Source organism: Schistocerca serialis, chromosome 1 (assembly GCF_023864345.2).
Source record: "Schistocerca serialis cubense isolate TAMUIC-IGC-003099 chromosome 1, iqSchSeri2.2, whole genome shotgun sequence".
Classification (NCBI taxonomy): Eukaryota; Metazoa; Arthropoda; class Insecta; order Orthoptera; family Acrididae; genus Schistocerca; species Schistocerca serialis.
In genome coordinates, this window is record NC_064638.1 from 806,598,507 (window position 1) to 806,622,239 (window position 23,733).

The 23,733-nt window shown below is 40.2% G+C and overlaps 1 protein-coding gene across 2 annotated transcripts in view; it reads left to right on the forward strand.

Annotated features, from left to right (window-relative positions):
• LOC126484058 (uncharacterized) overlaps window positions 1-23,733 on the forward strand; it is a 245,360-nt gene that overhangs the window by 55,930 nt on the left and 165,697 nt on the right. For both annotated transcript variants that reach the window (XR_007587804.1, XM_050107411.1), the window contains exons 4-5: window positions 7,592-7,649; window positions 18,298-18,409. Coding sequence is in view for 1 of the 2 variants with exons in the window: in XM_050107411.1 (XP_049963368.1) it covers window positions 7,592-7,649; window positions 18,298-18,409 (170 nt within the window). In the remaining variant the exon portion in view is untranslated. The remainder of the gene's footprint in view (window positions 1-7,591; window positions 7,650-18,297; window positions 18,410-23,733) is intronic.

Consider the following 23,733-nt stretch of genomic DNA (forward strand, 5'->3'; position numbering starts at 1 on the left):
TCTACTGCCAGCCACTCAGCTGGCCTCTCGTTGGCGAATAATTCTGCCCCTCCTACGCAACCCGGGAAAGCGGCCGCAGTTGGCGACGACTCGATGGAACAGGATCCGCGGTTGTAGCGTTGTTCCCTCGAAACCTGGCCCTCTGCGGCCGTCAAGGTGACCAGCTCTTCACCCGTTTCGTTCCCCCTTTTTTCTGACTAGTGATGGCTTTGTTACATTGGAACATAAGAGATATTCGATCTAATCGGGAGGAATTACATCTGCTCCTCCGCCTGCACTGTCCGCTCGTCCTTGGTCTCCAGGAAACCAAGTTGCGCCCAACTGACCGTATTGCTTTTCCCCACTATACGTCGGAGCGGTCTGACCTTACCCCTGTGGACGGTATTCCAGCTCATGGTGGGGTCATGTTGCTCGTTTGGGACGATGTCTGTTACCATCCAATCCCATTGACCACCCCACTCCAAGCAATAGCTGTCCGTATTACTCTTTCTGCCTTTACTTTTTCCGTTTGTACCGTCTACAATCCATCGTCATCCGCAGTTAGTCGGGCTGACATGATGCACCTGATTGTTCAGCTTCCTCCGCCGTTTTTATTGTTTGGCGACTTCAATGCCCATCATCCCCTTTGGGGCTCTCCTGCATCCTGTCAGAGAGGCTCCCTCTTGGCAGATGTCTTCAACCATCTCAATCTTGTCTGCCTCAATACTGGCGCCCCGACTTTACTCTCGGACTCTACTCATACCTACTCCCACTTGGACCTCTCGATCTGTTCTACCACTCTTGCCCGTCGGTTCGAGTGGTATGTCCTTTCTGACACCTATTCGAGCGACCACTTCCCCTGTGTCGTTCGTCTCCTGCACCACACCCCATCCCCACGTCCTTCGAGCTGGAACATACCGAAAGCTGACTGGGGACTTTACTCCTCCCTGGCGACCTTTCCGGACCACGATTTTCTCAGTTGTGACAGTCAGGTCGAATACCTCACGGCTGTTATCATCCATGCTGCCGAACGTTCCATTCCTCGTACTACCTCTTCTTCACGTCGCGTTTCCGTCCCCTGGTGGAATGAGGCTTGTAGAGACGCTATCCGTGCTCGACGACGTGCTTTACACACCTTTCGCCGCCATCCTACGTTGGCGAATTGTATTGGATACAAACGACTCCGAGCGCAATGCCGTAGAGTCATCAAAGACAGCAAAAAAGCTTGTTGGGCCTCTTTTACCAGGTCCTTTAACAGTTTTACTCCCTCTTCTGTCATCTGGGGTGGCCTGCGCCGGCTGTCGGGCATTAAGGCCCACTCCTCGGTACCTGGCCTGACTTCAGGTAATGAGGTCCTTGTTGATCCTGTGGATGTCTCCAACGCCTTCGGCCGCTTTTTCGCGGAGGTTTCAAGCTCCGCCCATTACCACCCTGCCTTCCTTCCCAGGAAAGAGGCAGAAGAGGCTCGGCGACTTTCCTTCCACTCGCTGAATCTGGAAAATTATAATGCCCCCTTTACTATGCGGGAACTCGAACGTGCACTTGCACTGTCCCGGTCCTCTGCACCGGGGCCAGATGCCATTCACGTTCAGATGCTGGCACACCTTTCTCCGGCGGGCAAAAGCTTCCTTCTTCGTACCTACAATCGCGTCTGGACCGAAGGTCAGGTCCCCATGTGTTGGCGTGACGCCGTCGTTGTTCCTATACCCAAACACGGGAAGGATAGACACCTTCCTTCTAGTTACCGCCCCATTTCTCTTACAAGCTGTGTCTGTAAGGTGATGGAGCGCATGGTTAACGCTTGGTTGGTTTGGATTCTTGAATCTCAACGGCTACTTACCAATGTTCAATGCGGCTTTCGTCGCCGCCGCTCCGCTGTTGACCACCTTGTGACCTTGTCGACATTCATCATGAACAACTTTTTGTGAAAGCGCCAAACGGTAGCCGTGTTCTTCGATTTGGAGAAGGCTTATGATACCTGTTGGAGAGGAGGTATCCTCCGCACTATGCGCAGGTGGGGTCTACGCGGTCGCCTGCCCCTTTTTATTGATTCCTTTTTAACAGATCGAAAGTTTAGGGTACGTTTGGGTTCCGTATTGTCCGACATCTTCCTCTAGGAGAACGGAGTGCCTCAGGGCTCCGTCTTGAGCGTAGCCCTTTTTGCCATAGCGATCAATCCAATTATGGATTGCATTCCACCTAATGTCTCAGGCTCTCTTTTTGTCGATGACTTCGCGATCTACTGCAGTGCCCAGAGAACATGCCTCCTGGAGCGCTGCCTTCAGCGTTGTCTAGACAGCCTATACTCATGGAGTGTGGCAAATGGCTTCCGGCTCTCTGAAGAGAAGACGGTTTGCATCAACTTTTGGCGATATAAAGCATTCCTTCCGCCATCCTTACATCTTGGTCCCGTTGTTCTCCCATTCGTGGAAACAACTAAGTTTCTAGGGCTCACACTGGACAGGAAACTTTGTTGGTCTCCGCACGTCTCTTATTTGGCTGTCCGTTGTACACGTTCCCTTAATGTCCTCAGAGTTCTTAGTGGTTCATCTTGGGGAGCGGATCGCACTGTCCTGCTTCGCTTGTATCGGTCCATAGTCCGATCAAAGCTGGATTATGGGAGCCTCGTCTACTCGTCTGCTGGGCCATCCCTCTTACGCCGTCTCAACTCCATCCACCATTGGGGGTTACGTCTTGCGACCGGAGCATTCTACACTAGTCCCGTCGAGAGTCTTTATGCTGAAGCTGCCGAATTACCATTGACCTACCGGCGCGACGTACTGCTTTGTCAGTATGCCTGTCGGATGTTGCCAATGCCCGACCACCCCTCTTATCAGTCCTTCTTCGCCGATTCTCTCGACCGTCAGTATGGGTTGTATGTGTCTGCTCTGCTGCCCCCTGGAGTCCGCTTTCGTCGCCTGCTTTGACAATTGGATTTTGCCCTCCCTACCACCTTCAGAGAGGGTGAGAGCCCGACACCACTGTGGCTCCAGGCTCCGGTTCATATCCCACTCGACCTCAGCTCGCTCCCGAAGGAGGGTACTCCGGCTGTAGTGTATTGCTCACGGTTTGTTGAACTTCGTGCGCGACTTGCCAGTCACACCTCTATTTACACTGATGGCTCCAAAACTGACGATGGTGTCGGCTGTGCCTTTGTCGTCGGGGCCGGCACCTTTAAATACCGGCTCCTCGACCAGTGTTCCAGCTTTACGGCCGAGCTTTTTTCTCTCCATCAGGCTGTTCAGTATGCCCGCCGCCACCGCCATTCATCGTATGTACTCTGCTCTGATTCACTCAGTGCTCTTCAGAGCCTTGGAGCTCCATATCCGGTCCATCCATTGGTGCAACGGATCCAGCAGTCCCTCCATTCTTCTGCTGCTGATGGCTCTCCTCTCAGCTTTCTGTGGGTTCTCGGCCATGTAGGAGTGCCTGGGAATGAGGCTGCTGATGCTGCAGCCAAGGCTACAGTCCTCCTGCCTTGGCCGGCCTCCCATTGTGTCCCGTCCTCTGACATTAGTGGGGTTGTTTGTAAGAGGCTTGTGTCTTTGTGGTGGGATACTTGGTCATCACTTCAAGGAAACAAGCTCCGGGCAGTAAAACCATTCCCAGCTGCTTGGACAACCTCCTCCCGACCATCTCGGCGAGAAGAGGTCCTTCTGACCAGGTTGCGGATTGGGCATTCCCGGTTTAGCCACCGCTACCTGCTCTCCGGTGACCCAGCCCCGCAGTACCCTTGTGGTCATGCATTAACAGTGCGCCATGTTTTATTGTCGTGTCCCCGTTTTAGTCAATCTCGTGTTGTCGTGTCTCTGCCATCTACTTTACAGGATATTTTAGCTGATGACGCTCGAGCAGCTGCTCGTGTTCTTCGTTTCATTACTTTGACTGGATTGTCCAAAGACATCTAACTCCTTCACTTATTTTATTTGCATCTTTGTAAGAACTTTCTGGTGTCGTGTCCCCCCCCCCCCCCCCCCCCCCCCCCCCCTGAGTTTTACTAGATTCTATGTGCTCTAACAATTGTGACTGGACGCTAACGACCTCAGTAGTTGAGCGCCCTTAAACCAAAAAAAAAAAAAAAAAAAAAAAAAAAAAAAAAGAAGAAGAAGAGAGAGAGAGAGAGATTCTACTGGGAAGGGTATTCCACAGTATAGAAAATGTGACTCATCGACGAAAGAAGTAGCTTACAAAACGCTTGTTCGTCCAATTCTTGAGTATTGCTCATCAGTATGGGACCCTTACCAGGTTGGATTAATAGAAGAGATAGACATGATCCAGCGAAAAGCAGCGCGATTCGTCATGGGGACATTTAGTCAGCGCGAGAGCGTTACGGAGATGCTGAACAAGCTCCAGTGGCGGACACTTCAAGAAAGGCGTTACGCAATACGGAGAGGTTTATTATCGAAATTACGAGAGAGCACATTCCGGGAAGAGATGGGCAACATATTACTACCGCCCACATATATCTCGCGTAATGATCACAACGAAAAGATCCGAGAAATTAGAGCAAATACGGAGACTTACAAGCAGTCGTTCTTTCCACGCACAATTCGTGAATGGAACAGGGAAGGGGGGATCAGATAGTGGTACAATAAGTACCCTCCACCACACACCGTAAGGTGGCTCGCGGAGTATGGATGTAGATGTAGATGTAGATGTAGAAATGTCTTAACAAATTTTTATTGGCAATGCCACATTTGGACAAAAGAAAGGGTATCATTGCTTATTTTACTTTCATTTCATAATGACTTATGATATTATAATTTCTGAATCTAAGTTCAAGTATTTTGAGTCCAAGAACATGTAAGTGGTATGTAATACTTGATTTTTCACACATCGTAAGTGTGGTAATACAATCAGAAGAAGTTAACACTATGAACTTTCACTTAGATACTGCAGCTTAGGAATGATTCTATGGACTTTGCATTTGTCATTTTATATTTATTACAATTATTTTAGTAGTATGTAAATGAAAATATGTAAATATATTGTGACTTACCAAACGAGAAAGCGCTGGTAGATATATTTTTTCCTACGTGGAATGTCTCCCTCTATTATATTCATATCAAAAATATGTAAATAGTAATTTAAATTTTTCGATGCATTTCGCATCCTTCACTTGAGATTAGTGGAATGAACATATCATACTAATTCATATGTGAAACATGAAGTTTTTTCATTTAATCTGTTTTACGTTCACAAGGAGCACCTGTCTGTGGGCCTATGTCATTTATTCTACGTTTAATTATATTTATTGTTTGAAATTAGATCTTTGTTTTTATGGCTACAAACATAGTAATCAGTTAATACAATGTGTCTGATTAAATTGTTGCCTTTCTTGCGTGAACCACTGAATGTTGGAAATAGCATTCACATATAGATGATCTTTACATAATCTGGTATAATTTCCTGCAATAGAGGTCTTCTATTACCATATGAAGTGTTGTAATTAGGAACAATTTTATGTCCATCACTGTAGTTGTCTGTAATCATGGCTTTTTTCCCTTTCTTTTTGATCATGATATTCTCTTGTTTTCCAGCTCTTGGGTGTTATATACCACAGTATTGGTCTAAGCTGAACATTTTCAGGTTCCAATGCAATATTGTCTATACTTAGCCCTTATTCTCTGTTTCCTGAATGCCTCTTTACTGGCATCAGTCTGGCTTGGTGTTTAATGTGTTTTCTGGTACATTTTCCCTTTGCCTTTGTTCGCATGCTTAAGGATGTCATCATTTCATTTCAGCACTTCTTATATGTCATTTTCGGTGTATGCATTGTGACTTGGGGCTCGGTTCATGCTGTAATCAAGAGGTTGAGCAAAGTGTGACGGTGAGTGGTTCGATGCACACCTCGAGATGTCAATGATACAGTATTATCTGTAATTACAATTATCAGTCAGACAAGTTTACAAAGCTAAAGCATCTTCAAAGCTGCAGGCAGAGGTGGGGTGCGGTTTTACATGCTGTGGAGGAATGCTGATGTTTCGACATCACGACACGACATCACTCCGCAGGTCAGAGACTCGGCTGCGTGCGGTGCTTGCAACAGTAGCAGGCAAGGCAGGTATGGCCTGCCGGGTGTACTGCAGTTACCCAGGTCAGATACCACCTCAGCACTCTTGAAGGTGCAGTCTGCTGCCTGTGGACAAAAATGCTGGTTGTGTGGAGTGGCTCCAGTCACCACTGTGGGATTGACTGAAACTGCAGCATTCTCACGAATCAGCAAGGAGGCTGTGGGGAAGCACTTTGCCCATTCAATGCATAAATGGTGGCTTGCAGATTATCTGCAGTGACCCAGTAGTGGAGGAGGGCTGGCCACTCACCAGTCTTGTCATCTGCAGTGACCAAGTAGGCAGCAGTGCCAGATCATGGCTGTTGTATACATCATGTTTGGCTGCCTCAGTGTTGTAGTCAGCAAGCAGATAGCATGCTGGCCATCATCAAAGAGCTTGTCATGGTTTCACTGAAACTCATTAGAGTGTCATTCTGTCTGATTCGTTGACACAGACAGAATGGCAGCACGACAGAATGTCTTGTGCTCTGAAGGCTGTGCATGAATGTATCTGTCCTAATTTATTGGACCATTCATTGTTACTTGCCTTGGAGTGGTTATATCAATAACACAGGCCAACGAAAAACTTTTTTTGAAAAACTTTTTTTACTTTGATAGCTGATCTTTATAGATTTTTATGAGCTGAATCCATATCTAGCCTTTAGTATAAAAATCCTATGCTATACGGTAAACGGGGAAATTAATGAAACACTTTGTTACAACATAAGCATGGTTTGTATTTACAGTAAGCTACTTAAAACAATGATGTGTGTTAATAGAGGTTTCACTTGTCAGCTGGAATTGGTTTGTATTTTATTTCTCTTTTTTCTTTGAAGCTTCTTGTGTAGCTTCTTCTATGATGAGTTGCTTGTTGAACTTCTCGGTGAAGTGACCAAAAGTAGTCCCCCATCATGTTGGTGTTCCAGTGGCCTTGGTAGCGTTTTTCCACCACTTTAATGCCCTGGTGAAAATGCTCTCCTTGCTCCTCACTAACATCTCCCATATCCTTACCAAGAATGTGGAAACAAATATTGTGGTTCATTTTCGTGACAATCTGAATGGGTGATCCCAAGTCATGGTATGGAAAACAACACCCCGAAGTGTGAAAGGATCACCTCCAGATTGAATTACATTCTCCACACATGCGAGTTACATGGGCAGTTGGTGCACTCAGCACCTTGTGTTGTTTGAGAAGGGGCAAAATCACAACTCATCAGACCATACTACATCCTTCCAGCCATCTACTGTACAGTATCTGTGTGTCTGGCTCATTGAAGATTTGCAGCTTTGTGTTGCTTTTGTACCTCCCATAATATAGTGGCATTTTTTATCGAATTTAGTGTACTTTGTATTAAAATGTCTTTTTTTTTTTTGTTAGCTAGTGGCCTTGGTAGAAAACTGTAATGCTAGGATTTGCACATCAGGAAAGGATGACATACGTCCTCTATTTTAAAGTAAATTAATTTTGGAAATCTTGTTAGTAGTCTGATTATAGTTAAATCTGAAATAATCACATTGTATTAGCAGTTGTAGTCACATTTTTGCAACAATAATTTTCAGGTGGGTCAAATGTATTCCAAATGAGGAGGAGTGGCCATTATGATAACACTTCAACAAGGTAAGATTTGATATGTCTGTGAAGTGAGAATTAGAACACAAGGGCATCTGGTAAATTTCTGTGTGTAAAATTATTGGAGTATTGGTTTATTTTGGGCTTGAGATATGTAAAAAAGAATAGTGAACATTATAAATCATTAAGTAAAACACATATTATACCAGTAGCTATTGTGTTATGTACCCAAGCTTGCTAAAAATCACGTGATCGGAATGATCTTGTAGACTGCCATAAAACATTAAATTATTTAAACACATAGCAAGATATTTAAAGGTAGGTGTCACCACAGAAAAACAAGAAAAGAGAAACACAACTTCCATGTTAAAAGAGGGAAAAACAAACTGATAGCAGCGCCTCTAGTGGTATGATCATGAACTAAAAAAGAATAAGCATTGCAGATTGCATCCCTCCTAGCTTATGTACATTGTAGGTTTTATTTGCTTTTAATTTTCTTATCTCAGTTTCCTGAGCATTCTATGTAATTATTGGCTAGCATCATAAAAAAACAATTTAAACACAGCTATAGCACATTAGAATACAGCGGTGACAAGCCTATTATTCTGGAATATTTGTAGTCCAATTTAGCTGCTAAATTTTATTTAGCTACAGTTATTTACACTAAAAGCTTGTTTTGACTTACTGTCAGTTTCAAGTGTTGGGTCTGGAGCTTTTATATGCTGATAGAAATCAATATAAGTGTGTCAGTTTACAAGTCTATTTTTGACGTTTGTGTCTGACAGCGGCTGCTCCTATGATGTTTTCTTGAGCAGCTGCTGTTGGATGCAAACATCAAAAAGAGTCTTGCAAACTGACACACATTGATTTCTATCAACCTATAAAAGCTCCAGGACGTTTTGTGCATCATAAGAACTAGATGCAACACTTGAAACTGACAGAACTCGAAACAAGATTGTAGTCTAAATAACTGTCACAAGCTAAATAAAAACTGTAGTAGCTAAATTGGACTACAGATATTACTGAGTAATATTGTAGGTTTTATTTGCTTTTAATTTTCTTATCTCAGTTTCCTGAGCATTCTATGTAATTATTGGCTAGCATCATAAAAAAACAATTTAAACACAGCAATTTAAACACAGCTGCGGGGTAGGGGGGGGGGGGGGTAGAAAACTATTATTAAGAGAATAATTGGCAGTTAAAGAGGTTCAATTAAGAAATCTTATATCACTGTGTTAATTAATGAAGAATTCTAAAATTTGTTTCAACTATGCTCAGGACTGTAATTTGTGAGTAAATACCCAGGGAAGTTGTACTACTGACCATTAGTTTCTTAAAAAAATGTTCCTACATCTAGTTTCTTAAAAAAATGTTCCTACATCTTAAGATTGTAAATGCTTCAACACAAAAAGAAGACATCAATACTAAGTACCAAAAGTAGGAAAGGTGGATAAAAACAGTGAAATGAAAACAAAACTAACTTTTTATTCCTCAAGCACACAATAAAAATTTTCTTTTATCTGTCGTACAGCTGCATGAGAACTACTTGCCCCAGCACAACTAAAGCTTTGTAGTTCATTAACACCAGTTTCACTTCTTGTATTAGCAGCTGTATAATGAACACTTGCCATAGCACCACTAGTGCTTGGTAAGCCTAATTTTCTATTAACAACTGTTTCACCTGATTCACTACTGATATTAGCAATTTCACAGGGAACACCTGCGACATGTTTTGGAAACATACCCCTGTTTAGCCTGTGCCTAGTTTTATTCATAGAATCTTCTTCGAAAAAATGATCTTCTCAAACAAAATAATTATCACAGTTCACATCAGGTGACACTTTACAAAACTTTTCCATTTCAGAAGCAACTCTTGAGGCTGTTCTGGAAACCTGTAGAAATTCTTGTTGCTACCTTTCTCAGCTGAACCCATGTAATATCCAGATGAAAAGCCAGGGAATTTACATGAGTATTTCAATGTCAGTTGTGTTGAATATTCTGAAAAAAAAAAAAACATAATTCTTCATTAAATAAAACTACTACTGACATATCGAAGTTATTTAAATAATCAAACGGAAACCACACAGCTTGTTTGAAAATTGCTACCACAGTAATTTTACATCATAAATGTGTTTTGGAAGTGAACATACCTAATGACAGGGTACAGAAGAGGATTGATCTTCTTATGGTTTTGATCAGTTTTTATAGGAAAATTAGATTATTGTTGAAACATGGCTACACCATATTGACTGTCGAATACGATGTTTACAATTTCCCATATGAAATAACAGAATTCTGTTTTAGTGTTTATGTTATTCACATTCCAGAGAATAACTAATCTTCTTTTGATGCCAGCACAACCTCAAATGATATATAAGGAGTGGCTGATGTAGGTGACAGTTGCTTAGTGACAGTATTACAGGCAGTTTATTAAGTCACTTCAATTTACATCAGAAATGTGTTGGCCATTACATAAGTGACAGTTGCAGTATAAACAGTGCCTACTGAGGATTACTTGTAATGCATTGAACTGTTCGATTGGAGTTACAGTCTACTGGTGGTAAAATGATGGAACGGTGCCATGATCGTATGATCGTTGTTGAATGTATATTTTATGCAGTAGGTAAGTAATGTTCTTCAAGGCTTAATGAAACTTATGATGGCATTCACAGTTTCACAGGAACTTTCCAGTATAATGTTTTTGAACTTCACGGATGTTCACAGCTACAGTAAAATTTAGTGCTGAAAAGAAATATCCTTTCTTTCACAACACAGTATTGAAAATAAGTTTTAACAATCAACTTTTGGCTTCACAAGTGTGCTTCATTTTCTCACTGAGTGTTTCATATCTTTTTCCTTTCCTCTGTCTGATGACACTACATGAGATACTCAGTGTGGTTACCACTCATTGTTACACATATTTCAGGCCTTTTCATTCAAGAATCATGAGGTCTTGTGAGCACACTTGACTGCCCTCAGATTTGGTGACATGCTTGGACACGCAGTCTTGTAATGTGTCCATGTTGTTGATGAATGTGGAACACAGTAGTGCTTTTAAAGGTCCCCATATCAGAAATCTAAGTGATTGAGGTGGAGTGAATGTGGAGGCCATGCTACTGGACTTTCTTGAGCATTCACTTGTCATCTAAACATTTATGGCTTTTTTCAAGGATAATGTTCTCCAGTAGTACAGATAATTTATAGTAAACAGTACTTGTTAATTTATCTGGAAAGGTGTTTTGTCCTGTGACTGTATCTCTGGGAATTCCTGTCCAAAGTGACCCGATGCCTTTCTTCCGTGGTTTCTCAAAGATTTACATCTGCCCATATGTGATTATTGTCAATATTTATCATCTCAGTGTGTGTGAATCCTGCACATCCTATGCTGCATCTTAGACTCTGTTGACAAAATTGCAATCTGACGGAGCCTGACTATTTGTTCACATTGTAAATGATATCGTTAAAATAAATACTTGTGCAGAACTGGGGATGTAAGAGTGGCAGATCCAATTCCTTCCACACCTTTTCCAGAGTCATCTTCTATTCATTGCAGATCTAGCTCCTCCATTTCCAGTTTGAGAGCTGTGCAAGGTCTGCTCCAATGCTTTCTCCTTATTGTGAATGATCCTATGTCTGCAAATTGCAGTGACAGCGCGCAGAATTTTTTTAAGATGCAATGCAGTATTGTGCATGTCATTTAGTGTACGTGATACGTAGGGTACCTGTCGATTAATGCTGTTGGCTACACCATATTGACTGTCGAATACGATGTTTACAATTTCCCATATGAAATAACAGAACTCTGTTTTAGAGTTTATGTTATTCACATTCCAGAGAATAACTAATCTTCTTTTGATGCGAGCACAACCTCAAATGATATATAAGGAGTGGCTGATGTAGGTGACAATTGCTTAGTGACAACAGCAAGACAGTGATAGTGCTAAGTAGAAATACTCACCATCAATAAGATAGCAACGACCATCACCAGAAAGACAGATCATTCCAATGAGTGCTTTTTGGCATGAGTAAAATGGTCCACACCTCAACAAGTATTTTTATATATTTGTTCCAAGTTTTATGACTGGTTCTCAAACACAGAAAGTTAGTGTAAAATGTGCACTACAGACTTTACCTTAACGTCAAAAGTCCTGTATTTTGATGCTAAAGGATAGCTGTAGAAAAGACTAGGCTAGAATGTAGCTGTAACATCTTCTAAGTATAATTTGGGAAACATCCATCACAACACTAGCATTCACTATTTCATACTGCAGCAGCTCAGTGACCTGTTACATTAGTTACCCCAGTTCATTTTCAGTGTAGTATGGTCCAGATGTCCGTATCTTATCTCACATAAGTGATCTGGAAAGGACTGTACAAACCCAAATGCCTGTCTGATTCTGCCATTGAGTGGAAAAGTCACTTTTTGAGACTGAATATACACTGACAAGCTAAAGTATAGTGATCACATGCTTAATGGTGTGTTGGTTCCATAGCATTCAGACTGGATGAATCTGGTGGCCAAGACACCAATATTAATTCATTGTTATGCTCCTCAAACTCCTGTAGATGATTTGGCCTGATGGTATGGACATGTATCCTGCTGGAAGATGCCATTGCCATCAGGAAATACCTCAGGTATGATAGGGGATGTGTGGTCAACAATAATGTTCACATAATTCAGTTCTGTCATGGTGCCTCCAATTACTATCGCAGATCCCAAGGAAGCCAAGTTGAATGGTCCTCAAAGTATAATATTGTTCCACCAGTCTGTTCATTGCACAGTGCACATTTCAAGCAGACGTTCAGCTGTACCGGTGCGTATCTGGATATAACCATTGACTTGGTGTAACAAGAAATGTGGTTCATCTGAGGAGATGACACCTTTCAATTGATCCATTTTCCAGTTTCGATGATCCTGTGCCATCTGCTATTGTAAGTGATGATGTCATTGTCAGCATGGGAACACATAGGTGTCGCCTGTTGCTGAACTCCTTGATCAACAGTGTGCACTCAACGGTGTGCTCCTAAATACTTGTGTGTGCACCAGCAATGAATTTTGTCATCAGATCTGCCGCAGATTGCCACCTGTCCTGGTTTACAGAGTGTGCAGACCTCCAACCATCAGGTTCTGTGCTGAGGTGTGAATGTACAGCATGTTGTCGAACACACATGGTTTCACTGTCATTCAGCTACTTTCCATAGATTCTCATGGCAGTAGCAGGTTGCTAGCCAACCAGCTTTGCCATTTTCAAGGTGCTCGTTCCCATGCGATGAACCAAAACAGTCTATGCTTTGTCAAAGTCACTCATGGTGGTGGATTTTCCCATTTATGACCTGTATCATCATTAGAATGATTGCTCTTTAACTCGCTTCACTTATGCTTTCTTTATTGTGCCACATGCCTGTAGCACCACCATTCGACCACGCGGTGGCTTGTGGACGTAATGTTTTGCCTCTGTATTTAGTAGAATATTACATCCCACAAAATTGACATTAGCAGTACTGTTTCTTAAAGCTAGTCTCCTGTTATATTCACCAAATGCACTTTACTTCAAACATACAAATGTGACAGGAAGATAACCCTCACCATCTCTCCCTACTACCAAAGTAGTTAATGTTATGTGGTGGTTTGCTTGCATGCAGCAACTATACAGATTCGTCATGAGACCAAGTAAAGTTAGACAACAGCAATGGCAAAAATAGGTTACAGTACAGATGATCAACAATTTACAATGATTTACTGACAGTAATGTAGTTCAAAGTTCACTTGTACTGATCCATCTTTCAATACTGGTGTAGTGAACAGTGACTACTGTCACTTGTGTAATGTCCAGTTTGCCTCTTCTTGGTGGAGAGTGCAGACGAGTCCTACGACACTGTTCTGATTCTGTCTGATTGTTTTGAGGTATTCCAAGATGAGTGGAACTGTTTGTATGCTTCTATTAATGTTTGGCGGCTGGATGTGATATAGTCCTTGGCTCTTGAGTCATAAGCAGCTCATTGCTCATCTATGTAGGCTGTATACTATATTTTCTGGAGGATACAGCTTCCCTTGTTGGATGAGAAACGGGGTGTTGACAAAGATTGTTTCATGTTTCGTAGGGACTACCACCATCCGAATTATAGTAGATACACACTTGCTGCTCCCTCTTGCATTTGCCCCCTGCAGCTGAGGAAAGCTGTACCTAAAACCTGGGTGATGGGTACTTGGTCCGGCTAATCCGCTGCGTCAACATCATATCTCTGTCTGTGGGGTGAGGCACTATGCTATCCTCCATCAGGACGTTGGTTTGCTGCATCTGGGTCTCACTGCTTGTGGTGAAGTTGGGGAGAACTGCTGGCTGCAATTGTAATTCCATCAAGACAGCCGGCTGCATCTTAGTCATATGAGTCTGTAAAAGAAACGGCCCAGGAGCTCCAGCTATATGTGCATGCACACATTGTGGCTTCATTTGGTTTCTATGCCGTGTTGTGACACTGTTGTTAGTTCTGACCCTGTACATTATGTTCAGAAATATATCACCTTGGCTGGTACCCACTATTTGTTTCCATTTTTGTAATGAGTACTTGATCAGTGACTTTGAAAAACTTTATTCTTGGCTGAGTGTGGTTGGTCTGTAGATGAATGAGTGGCTTTAGTATTGACATTAGTGTACAGTGCAGTCTTCCACACAATTTTTCTACTGGAGATTTTGTATCATGTGGAGTGCCTCTTTATTGTGAAAGAAAAATTAATAGTGCATTATCCTTATTGTACTGCTGCGTTGGCTTTTGTTATATGAGATTTGAATATGCTTACAATGCTTTCAGTGAGACCATTTGCTTCAGGGTGAAGTGGTGTGGTTTTGAAACGTGGTATGTCATTTTGCTCACCGAAAAGTTTGATGTCTCGTGGTAAAAATTGAATGCTCGGTGGTTGTCGGTAAACCGATGGTGCTGAGGGAAAAGTTGTTGACTGTACTATAGAGGAAGAATGGTGCAGAGTGCCAGATATAGCTTCTACCTCAGCCTTCTTAAATTACACTCACAACCCTGTGGACATATAATAAACTGAAACTTTAGAAATTGGTAACTGACCACGTCTTGAATGAATGAATGAATATGCATAACAGTAGTTACATTTCTGGCTCAAAGCAATGAGCTTAAGTACTAACTTAGGCCAATTCAGGCTGTTCAGGGTCTATGTAGCAGACCAGGTCATTTTTGATGGTGCCATTTTCCATCTAGTGGGTTTTCTTGTAATAAAGTAACTCAGTGAACTACAGATTACCAAAAATTCTAGAGGCCTGGTATTGGGCAAGGTGTTTCGTCTACAAAACAAACACAATATGCAAGGGTTAGATCACAATAAAATAAAAGAATAGTGACATCATGATCTGTTACATTATGCGCCTGATAGTGAAGCTGATGACATTGCAGGTAAATGCTCCTATTCTTGACTTCTCTGTTTTGTGATGTGCCTGATACGAACGCGTAATCCATAAACAAGTCAGGTTCGTCATGAGCAAAACACAGAAGGAATGCCAACAGCGATAACCAAAATATCCAAGTCCACAGGCAGGTATTTTCAAATAGCAGCTATGCGAAATTTGAAAGAGGTCATGCGGCCTGCTATTTAAGACTGAGCTGCAGCTGCTTGCTTGTCCTGTTCTGAGAGAGCAGCTGAACCCAAGTGACTTGCCTCTGATGATTCTCTGTTTTCAAGAGCTGTAATGCCTTCATGCTGTTATTGATGTCTGCTGGTGAGGATATTAAACTGTGATGGAACAAATGGTGGTTAAGATCCTGTCAGCAGATGATGCTCTGCAAATGTATGCAGCTACTATAAGTAGAACTCTGTATGTGGTTTCTCCTGCAGCCTGATTATTTGTTATTGATTCCATTGTACTGCTCTGTGTAAATAATGTTACACCACTAACTGAATTGGACTGAATCCTTGCAGTTTATGGTCTGCCTAGATATTGGTTTTTATTTGTATACATTAAAGTCTCATGTATGAATTGTATTACATCCAGAAAATTGACAGCCATCCCAGGCTAATTATCATTAGTCAAAAAACACAAAGGTTTCGAAACAAGGCCTCTCTGTTCCAGTTTCAAGGCTTGTAAAAGTCAACGGGGTACAAGAACAATTCCAAATAATGCTGAGAGTAGTAAATTCTGTTCTATCACATATATTTCAATTGAGTACACCAGGCAGATAGAAGACGCCAGATGATACGAAAGTGACTGGGCTGCATTGGGGCCACAGCTTTATTTACAGAAGCAGACAATGGAGTTTTCCGATTACTTCTGGTACTTTAACTAAGTAGAAGTAATTAAATATTGTAAATTTCTTCATTTTGGTACCCAAAATTTATTCAGTTATCAATTAATATTTTTCAGTTTTGCAAGACAAATTTACAGATTTCTGCAAACTTATTCCCTTATTTTGGGGCAAATGCTTTCATTTCATTATCACAAGGGCAAGTCACATATAAATGAAACATTTTGAGGTGGTAGCCAGGGAAAATACAGGGGTTTTTCTGGAAGAAAGCACGGATCTTTGTTGCAAACCTCGGACTCCATCCAGTACTGTTAGTGAGAGGTGCACCCTGGAATTATGCAACATGGTTTACAGTTTCTTGTGAATGAAGGTTTTACTACTTTTTAAATATGTTGGTTTATCCTCAAACTATGGGAAAAGAATGCTTTGTTGTAATTAGTTTGAGAGAGGACAGCATCTCTTTGAAACCGTATCAGAGCCCTTGCTTCTGTAAACAGACATGGTAGGGCAGAATATTGGGCCTATCATAGAATTTTGGCATTTAACAGTGCTTCAAATCTCTCTTCAACTTCACCTAAAATGTTGGTGCCTTGATGAGTTGCAATCACTTGCATTTTACATTATGTGGCAAGGGGATAATGCTTTTTTGCAGAAATGATCTTGTGATGAGACTAGGAATAGTCATTACCTCTTTAAATGGAGAGCCAGTATGAAGTTACAAGGGATTTTCACTGAAAGCTGGTGCTGATTTCTGCTTGGAAAGCCTTGGCCACTGTGCTGTGAAGTAGTGTACACAATCTGCTAATAATTTCCAAAAGGAGCATGACAACATTAGTATTGCCTGATTCTGTGATCTTCATTAAGGTTGAATTGCCTAAAAGTCAAAAGGCACTATGTGCACCCATGTCAGAACTTATTTGCTCTGGCATAATAACACCAGCAGGGGTTGACAGATGTGAAAATTACCGAACTATCAGTTTAATAAGTCACAGCTGCAAAATACTAACACGTATTCTTTACAGACGAATGGAAAAACTAGTAGAAGCCAACCTCGGGGAAGATCAGTTTGGATTCCGTAGAAATACTGGAACACGTGAGGCAATACTGACCTTACGACTTATCTTAGAAGAAAGATTAAGGAAAGGCAAACCTACGTTTCTAGCATTTGTAGACTTAGAGAAAGCTTTTGACAATGTTGACTGGAATACTCTCTTTCAAATTCTAAAGGTGGCAGGCGTAAAATACAGGGAGCGAAAGGCTATTTACAACTTGTACAGAAACCAGATGGCAGTTATAAGAGTTGAGGGACATGAAAGGGAAGCAGTCGTTGGGAAGGGAGTGAGACAGGGTTGTAGCCTCTCCCCGATGTTATTCAATCTCTATATTGAGCAAGCAGTAAAGGAAACAAAAGAAAAATTTGGAGTAGGTATTAAAGTCCATGGAGAAGAAATAAAAACTTTGAAGTTCGCCGATGACATTGTAATTCTGTCAGAGACAGCAAAGGACTTGGAAGAGCAGTTGAACGGAATGGATGGTGTCTTGAAGGGAGGATATAAGATGAACATCAACAAAAGCAAAACGAGGATAATGGAATGTAGTCGAGTTAAGTCGGGTGATGCTGAGGGTATTAGATTAGGAAATGAGACACTTAAAGTAGTAAAGGAGTTTTGCTATTTGGGGAGCAAAATAACTGATGATGGACGAAGTAGAGAGGATATAAAATGTAGACTGGCAATGGCAAGGAAAGCGTTTCTGAAGAAGAAAAATTTGTTAACATCGAGTATAGATTTAAGTGTCAGGAAGTTATTTCTGAAAGTATTTGTATGGAGTGTAGCCATGTATGGAAGTGAAACATGGACGGTAAATAGTTTGGACAAGAAGAGAATAGAAGCTTTTGAAATGTGGTGCTACAGAAGAATGCTGAAGATTAGATGGGTAGATCACATAACTAATGAGGAAGTATTGAATAGGATTGGGGAGAAGAGGAGTTTGTGGCACAACTTGACCAGAAGAAGGGATCGGTTGGTAGGACATGTTCTGAGGCATCAAGGGATCACCAATTTAGTATTGGAGGGCAGCGTGGAGGGTAAAAATCATAGGGGGAGACCAAGAGATGAATACACTAAGCAGATTCAGAAGGATGTAGGTTGCAGTAGGTACTGGGAGATGAAGAAGCTTGCACAGGATAGAGTAGCATGGAGAGCTGCATCAAACCAGTCTCAGGACTGAAGACCACAACAACAACACAATAACACCAGGCTCACACTATAGCAATAAGCTAACATGCTTTGGGTGCTTTGAAAACACCATTGTTAATATTAGAAATTAGAAAAATGCTGATAATTTAGAAAAATATTATCACAGTCCATTTAAATTTGAACTACTCTAAAATTTAATCCTTTATTGAATAATTCACCTATTTTTGTTGCAGTAGTGGGCCATTATTGAGTCTGTCAGAATTGTGGGGTAGTGAAAGTAGCGGGCATAATCGAAAATCGTCAAATATAGAACAACGTCTTGAAGAAGAAGTATATCGTCGACAGGTAAGTCCTCATTTATCAGATAACTATTATGTGATGTACTTACTACTTTATTTAAGGTATATTATCATGGTTTGCTATCTTCACTTGTATTGTCATTAAATATGAAAGTGACATTTATTAACATTTATGCCAAAATGTACTAGATTGTACAGAGGAAGAAGGAAGTTTTCTACAAGTAGGACAATGCTAGTGCAACATTTTAAATAGTATTTAGTAATGTTTAACTTGGTACTAGAAGGTAAAAACAGGGAAATATTGCTGCAGTAGGCAGATATTAGAATATGTAAAACAAGTGATGAGGTACAATATGTAATAGATATGTAGAGATTAAAGTTTTGGTGCAACATAGAAGCAGATAGAGGACAGTACGAAACTAAAAAAATTATTTGCCACTGCTGTAGTGCCCAGCATTCTTGCCAAATATCCACCTAGCAGTACTTAATTACTGCAGAATGTATATATTCTATATTGTCATCACTTTTCTATAATTTGGCTTCTCTTCTTTCATATTAGTACAAAGTCACGTAAGTAATTTTTACAGTAAATTTTCAGTAAGACAGTGGCTTCCACATTGGTGAAAACTACAAAAAATAATTGCTGAACAGAGGCTTGTGTAATAACATCCTGTGCTGACTGTGAGGCACCGCAGAGGCAATCAGAATCGAGCTCAGATTGGTAACAATAGGTAACTTATTGTTATTTTTGGTTCTCTCTGTCTTTACCTTATTGAAAGTTGAAAACTCTTCGACATGGATGTTTTTTGCTTTTTTGACAAAGCATCAGTAATAGTTATATTGTAGTCCTCATGAGAGGATGATACTTGTCTTCCTTTCAGCATTTGTAGACTGAATAATGGTTTTGTTTGTTGTTGTTGTGGTCTTCAGTCCAGAGACTGGTTTGATGCAGCTCTCCATGCTACTCCATCCTGTGCAATCCTCTTCATCTCGAAATAACTACTGCAACCTACATTCTTCTGAATTTGCTTATTGTATTCATCCCTTGGTCTCCCTTTACGATTTTTACCCTGCATGCTTCCCTCCAATACTAAATTGGTGATCCATTATGCTTCAGAACATGTCCCATCAACCAATCCCTTCTTCTAGTCAAGTTGCGCCACAAATTCCTCTTCTCCCCTGTTCTATTCAGTACCTCCTCATTAGTTATGTGATCTGCCCATCTAATCGTCAGCATTCTTCTGTAGCACCACATTTCGAAAGCTTCTATTCTCTTCTTGTCTAAACTATTTATCGTCCATGTTTCACTTCCATACATGGCTACACTCCATACAAATACTTTCAGAAAAGATTTCCGGACACTTAAATCTATACTCGATGTTAACAAACTACTCTCCTGCAGAAACGCTTTCCTTGCCATAGCCAGTCTACATTTTATATCCTCTCTACTTTGACCATCATCAGTTTTTTGCTTCCCAAATACCGAAACTCATTTGCTACTTTAAGTGTTCATTTCCTTATCTAATTCCCTCAGCATCACCCGATTTAATTCGACTACATTCCATTATCCTCGTTTTGCTTTTGTTGATGTTCATCGTTTACCCTCCTTTCAAGACACTGTCCATTCCGTTCAACTGCTTTTCCAAGTCCTATGCTGTCTCTGACAGAATTACTATGTCATCAGCGAAGTTTTTATTTCTTCTCCATGGATTTTAATACCTACTCCGAACTTTTCTTTTGTTTCCTTTACTGCTTGCTCAATATACAGATGGAATAAGATCAGAAATGTGCTACAACCTTGTCTCAAACCTGTCTCAACCATTGCTTTCCCTCTTCTATTATTTGATGCTCACCTCCTTCCTGCTAGTCTTCTGCCTAGTCTATGCATGTGGTCTGTGTGTTCACATTTCTAACCAATTTTGTGATTGTAAAAAGAGTTTTTGCCCATAGATGTGTTTCTACTTGACAGTTATTTGCTTATTTTAATCCTCTTGACTGATTAAAAATTTGCACCACAGTGGGACCAAACCCGTATCTTTGCTCTTTAAAAACAGATGCCTTTTTGTGAAACATCCAACAAATCTTGTGGATTGATTGTGCTGTGTTCTGAAGGTTCACTTCAGCCCATATATATCTGAATATTGTAAATTTTGTTTTGAAAATTATTTATCTTTTTGTGACTTTATTAAAGCAAAACAGTGTCATTAATATTGTGAACCAAATTATCTGTACTCTTGATAGAAGTGTTGTTCATTAGAGTTACCATGAGGCATCAATACTTTTAAAGCATCATATCCAAGTAGCATACAACATTTATTCAACAGGAGCAAGGAATAATTAACTACTCTGAAGCAAAGAATAAACGTCTGTCAATGAACGTATCACTAAACATAAATACTTTGCGCACTGTGTGGTGTCACTATAATCGTCATTGCAACATACAATCACTACAAATGTATTCATATGAAAATCTTGAGTTGTAGGCAGCACAACCTAGGTTGTACTCTGGAAGAACTGGTAATAGAAATGTGTCAAACCAGTGATCCTCTCCTAAATTATGTTGCAGAGTCCACAACAATAAGGAAGATTTCTGTGGCTTATCAGTAGACAGAGTGTGAACAATAAAAATAGTGTACAGGACTTGTATTGTAGCCGAAAAATCTTAATATTGTGTCTCCCCCCCTTTTTTTTGTTAAAGAAAAAGGAAAACAGAAGGAAATTTCAGTGCTGTGTTAGCTGTCGGTACCATTCTACCCATTGCTCCCACCAGTAGTACTTTTATTTACTTTTCATTTACCAAATACTTGAGATACATATTTTTGAGGTGAGGATAAGTACAATATTTCTAGATTTGTGTGAGTAGAAATATACTAGTCAGTTTTATAAACAGCCTTCCTCTTATTTTCATTGTTTATAATTTTAAGGTATTCAATTTTTTTTCTTTTGGGGATAGCATAGCAGACAGGAATGATTCTTTGATTCAGAGCCTCTTTCCTTTTGTATTCTCTGGCTAGAATAATTTATGTAAACTCTTTTCCTATATTAAGTTGTAATTAATATTTTGACTTTTTTTTTTTTTTACACTGGCGTCACTTTGGATGCCTTAGTAAATTTAATACTGATTGCTTATGAAAAATGATTTGAGCTTCTCAGTAATACCATTTTTCATTTACATCTTCGGAAATTAAGTGTGAAGATTTGATAGTGGTAATATATTTTTTGTGACTGAATCCTAGTTGAATTTGGAATGAGCAAGAGTCCAGATGTAATATGTTACTGCCCTTACAAATGCAAATTAAAGGTAACAGTATACTTTTACCAATAGAAATGAACAGAAGTCATATTCCTTAAGCGATATTTTGTGAGTTTCACCAGATTGCATGCTTTATGATCTGAAACTTGTTGATATCTTTGTTTTCTATGCTGTAAGCACTCTGATGAGTGGTTGTTAGCCTGATAGATGTAATCTGTAGTAGCTTTTACTTGCCTATTTTAGTTATCGTATGCATCTGAACTATTGTCTCCTGATTTTAAAATTGGATAATGTAAACATCCAAACATTACAATTTGCCATATAAAGTTTATGGATATGAACTGCAATTCAAGTGCAAAATTTGGATTGGGCACAACTCCATTGCTGTCATATTCTCTGTCACACTCTTTCATAGTAATTTTTGTCGTCGGTCTTGTGGATCAGTGAGAAAAGTAGGTAGCTGTACCCCACTATATTTACTGTACTACTGTTGTGCAATAGTAGAGTCCTAGATTTTTTTAACCATAATCTTGTTGCACCTAAAGACAATTTTGTTTTCATGTTCCTCATTTTATTGTGTTTTCTCTCTGCATTGAGTACATAGTTTTGCGTATCTATTGGTGAATACTTGCATAGTGAAGATGTAATCTGGGAGGTAGTCGTCTTGTACTGTGAATTACATATTTGATAGAAGTTGTTACCTTGAATGAGTTTGCTGTTTGCAGAAACATTAGGTTGATTTATGTGAATGTATTTGCTGATTATTGTCGATACCATGGTGCTGATTTAGTTGTGCACAGATGCCATGACATAAGTGATGTGGAAAAGCACTGGAAAAGTAAGACAATGAGACGTCTACAAGAAAAAGGGTATTAAATTGGGAATACATGGAATGTACAAAACCAGGAAGAAAACAGTTTAAAATCAATACTGAATACTAAATGATATCATATGTGAAGGATTAGCTATATATCTCAACTCACTGTACTGGTGTGTAAAATTTGCAGTGTACACCAAGTGAAGAGCCCAGATCGATTCTGAAGAATGTAACTTGCCAAAAAATGCAGAGGAAGATATTTTTAAATGAAACACAAAGTGAAAAATGAAAAATGTGAATGTGCAGCCTATTATTGTAAATTAAGGTGAGCAGAATGTGTCAACTGAAACACATAATATGACACAAAGTTTCTCTTGTAAGAAGAAGCCTGGTGGTAAAGACATCTGACTTTGAACTGTTTTGTTATCTTCACCAAAGGCGACAAAGTAAATATTCCAGAATTCGAATCAAGAATGACTGTCAATGTACCTAACTTAGAGGTAGATATCCTTGGAGTAGTGAAGCAACTTAAGTCACTTAAGAAAAGCAAGTCACCCAGTCCAGACTGTATACCATTTAGATTCCTTTCAGAGTATTCAGAGTATGCTGATGCAATAGCTCCACACTTAACAATCATATATAACTGCTTGCTCAACAAATGATCCATACCCAAAGACTGGAAAATTGCACAGGTCATACCAATATTCAAGAAAGGCAATAGGAGTAATCCACCTAATTACAGGCCCGTATCATTAATGTCGATATGCAGCAGGATGTTGGAACATATATTGTGTTCAAACATTATGAATTACATCGAACAGAACAGTCTATTGACACACAGTCAACATGCTTTTAGAAAACTTCGTTCTTGCGAAATATGACTAGCTCTTTAATCATACAAAGTTTTGAGTTCTATCGACAAGGGATTACAGATTGATTCCATATTTCTAGATTTCCAAAGGCTGTACCTCGCGAGCGACTTGTAGTCATATTGCATGCTTATGGAATATCGTCTCAAGTTATGTGAATGGATTCGTGGTTTCCTGTCAGAGAGGTCACAGTTCATAGTAATTGGCAAAGTCATCAAGTAAAACAGAAGTGATTTCTGATGTTCCCCAAGGTAGTGTTATAGGCCCTCTGCGTACCTTATTTATATAAACGATTTAGGAGACAATCTGAGCAGCTGTCTTAGGTTGTTTGTAGATGATGCTGCCATTTATTGTCTAGTAAAATCCCCACAAGATCAGAACAAATTGTAAAATTATTGAGAAAAGATATGTGTATAGTGCGAAAATTGGCA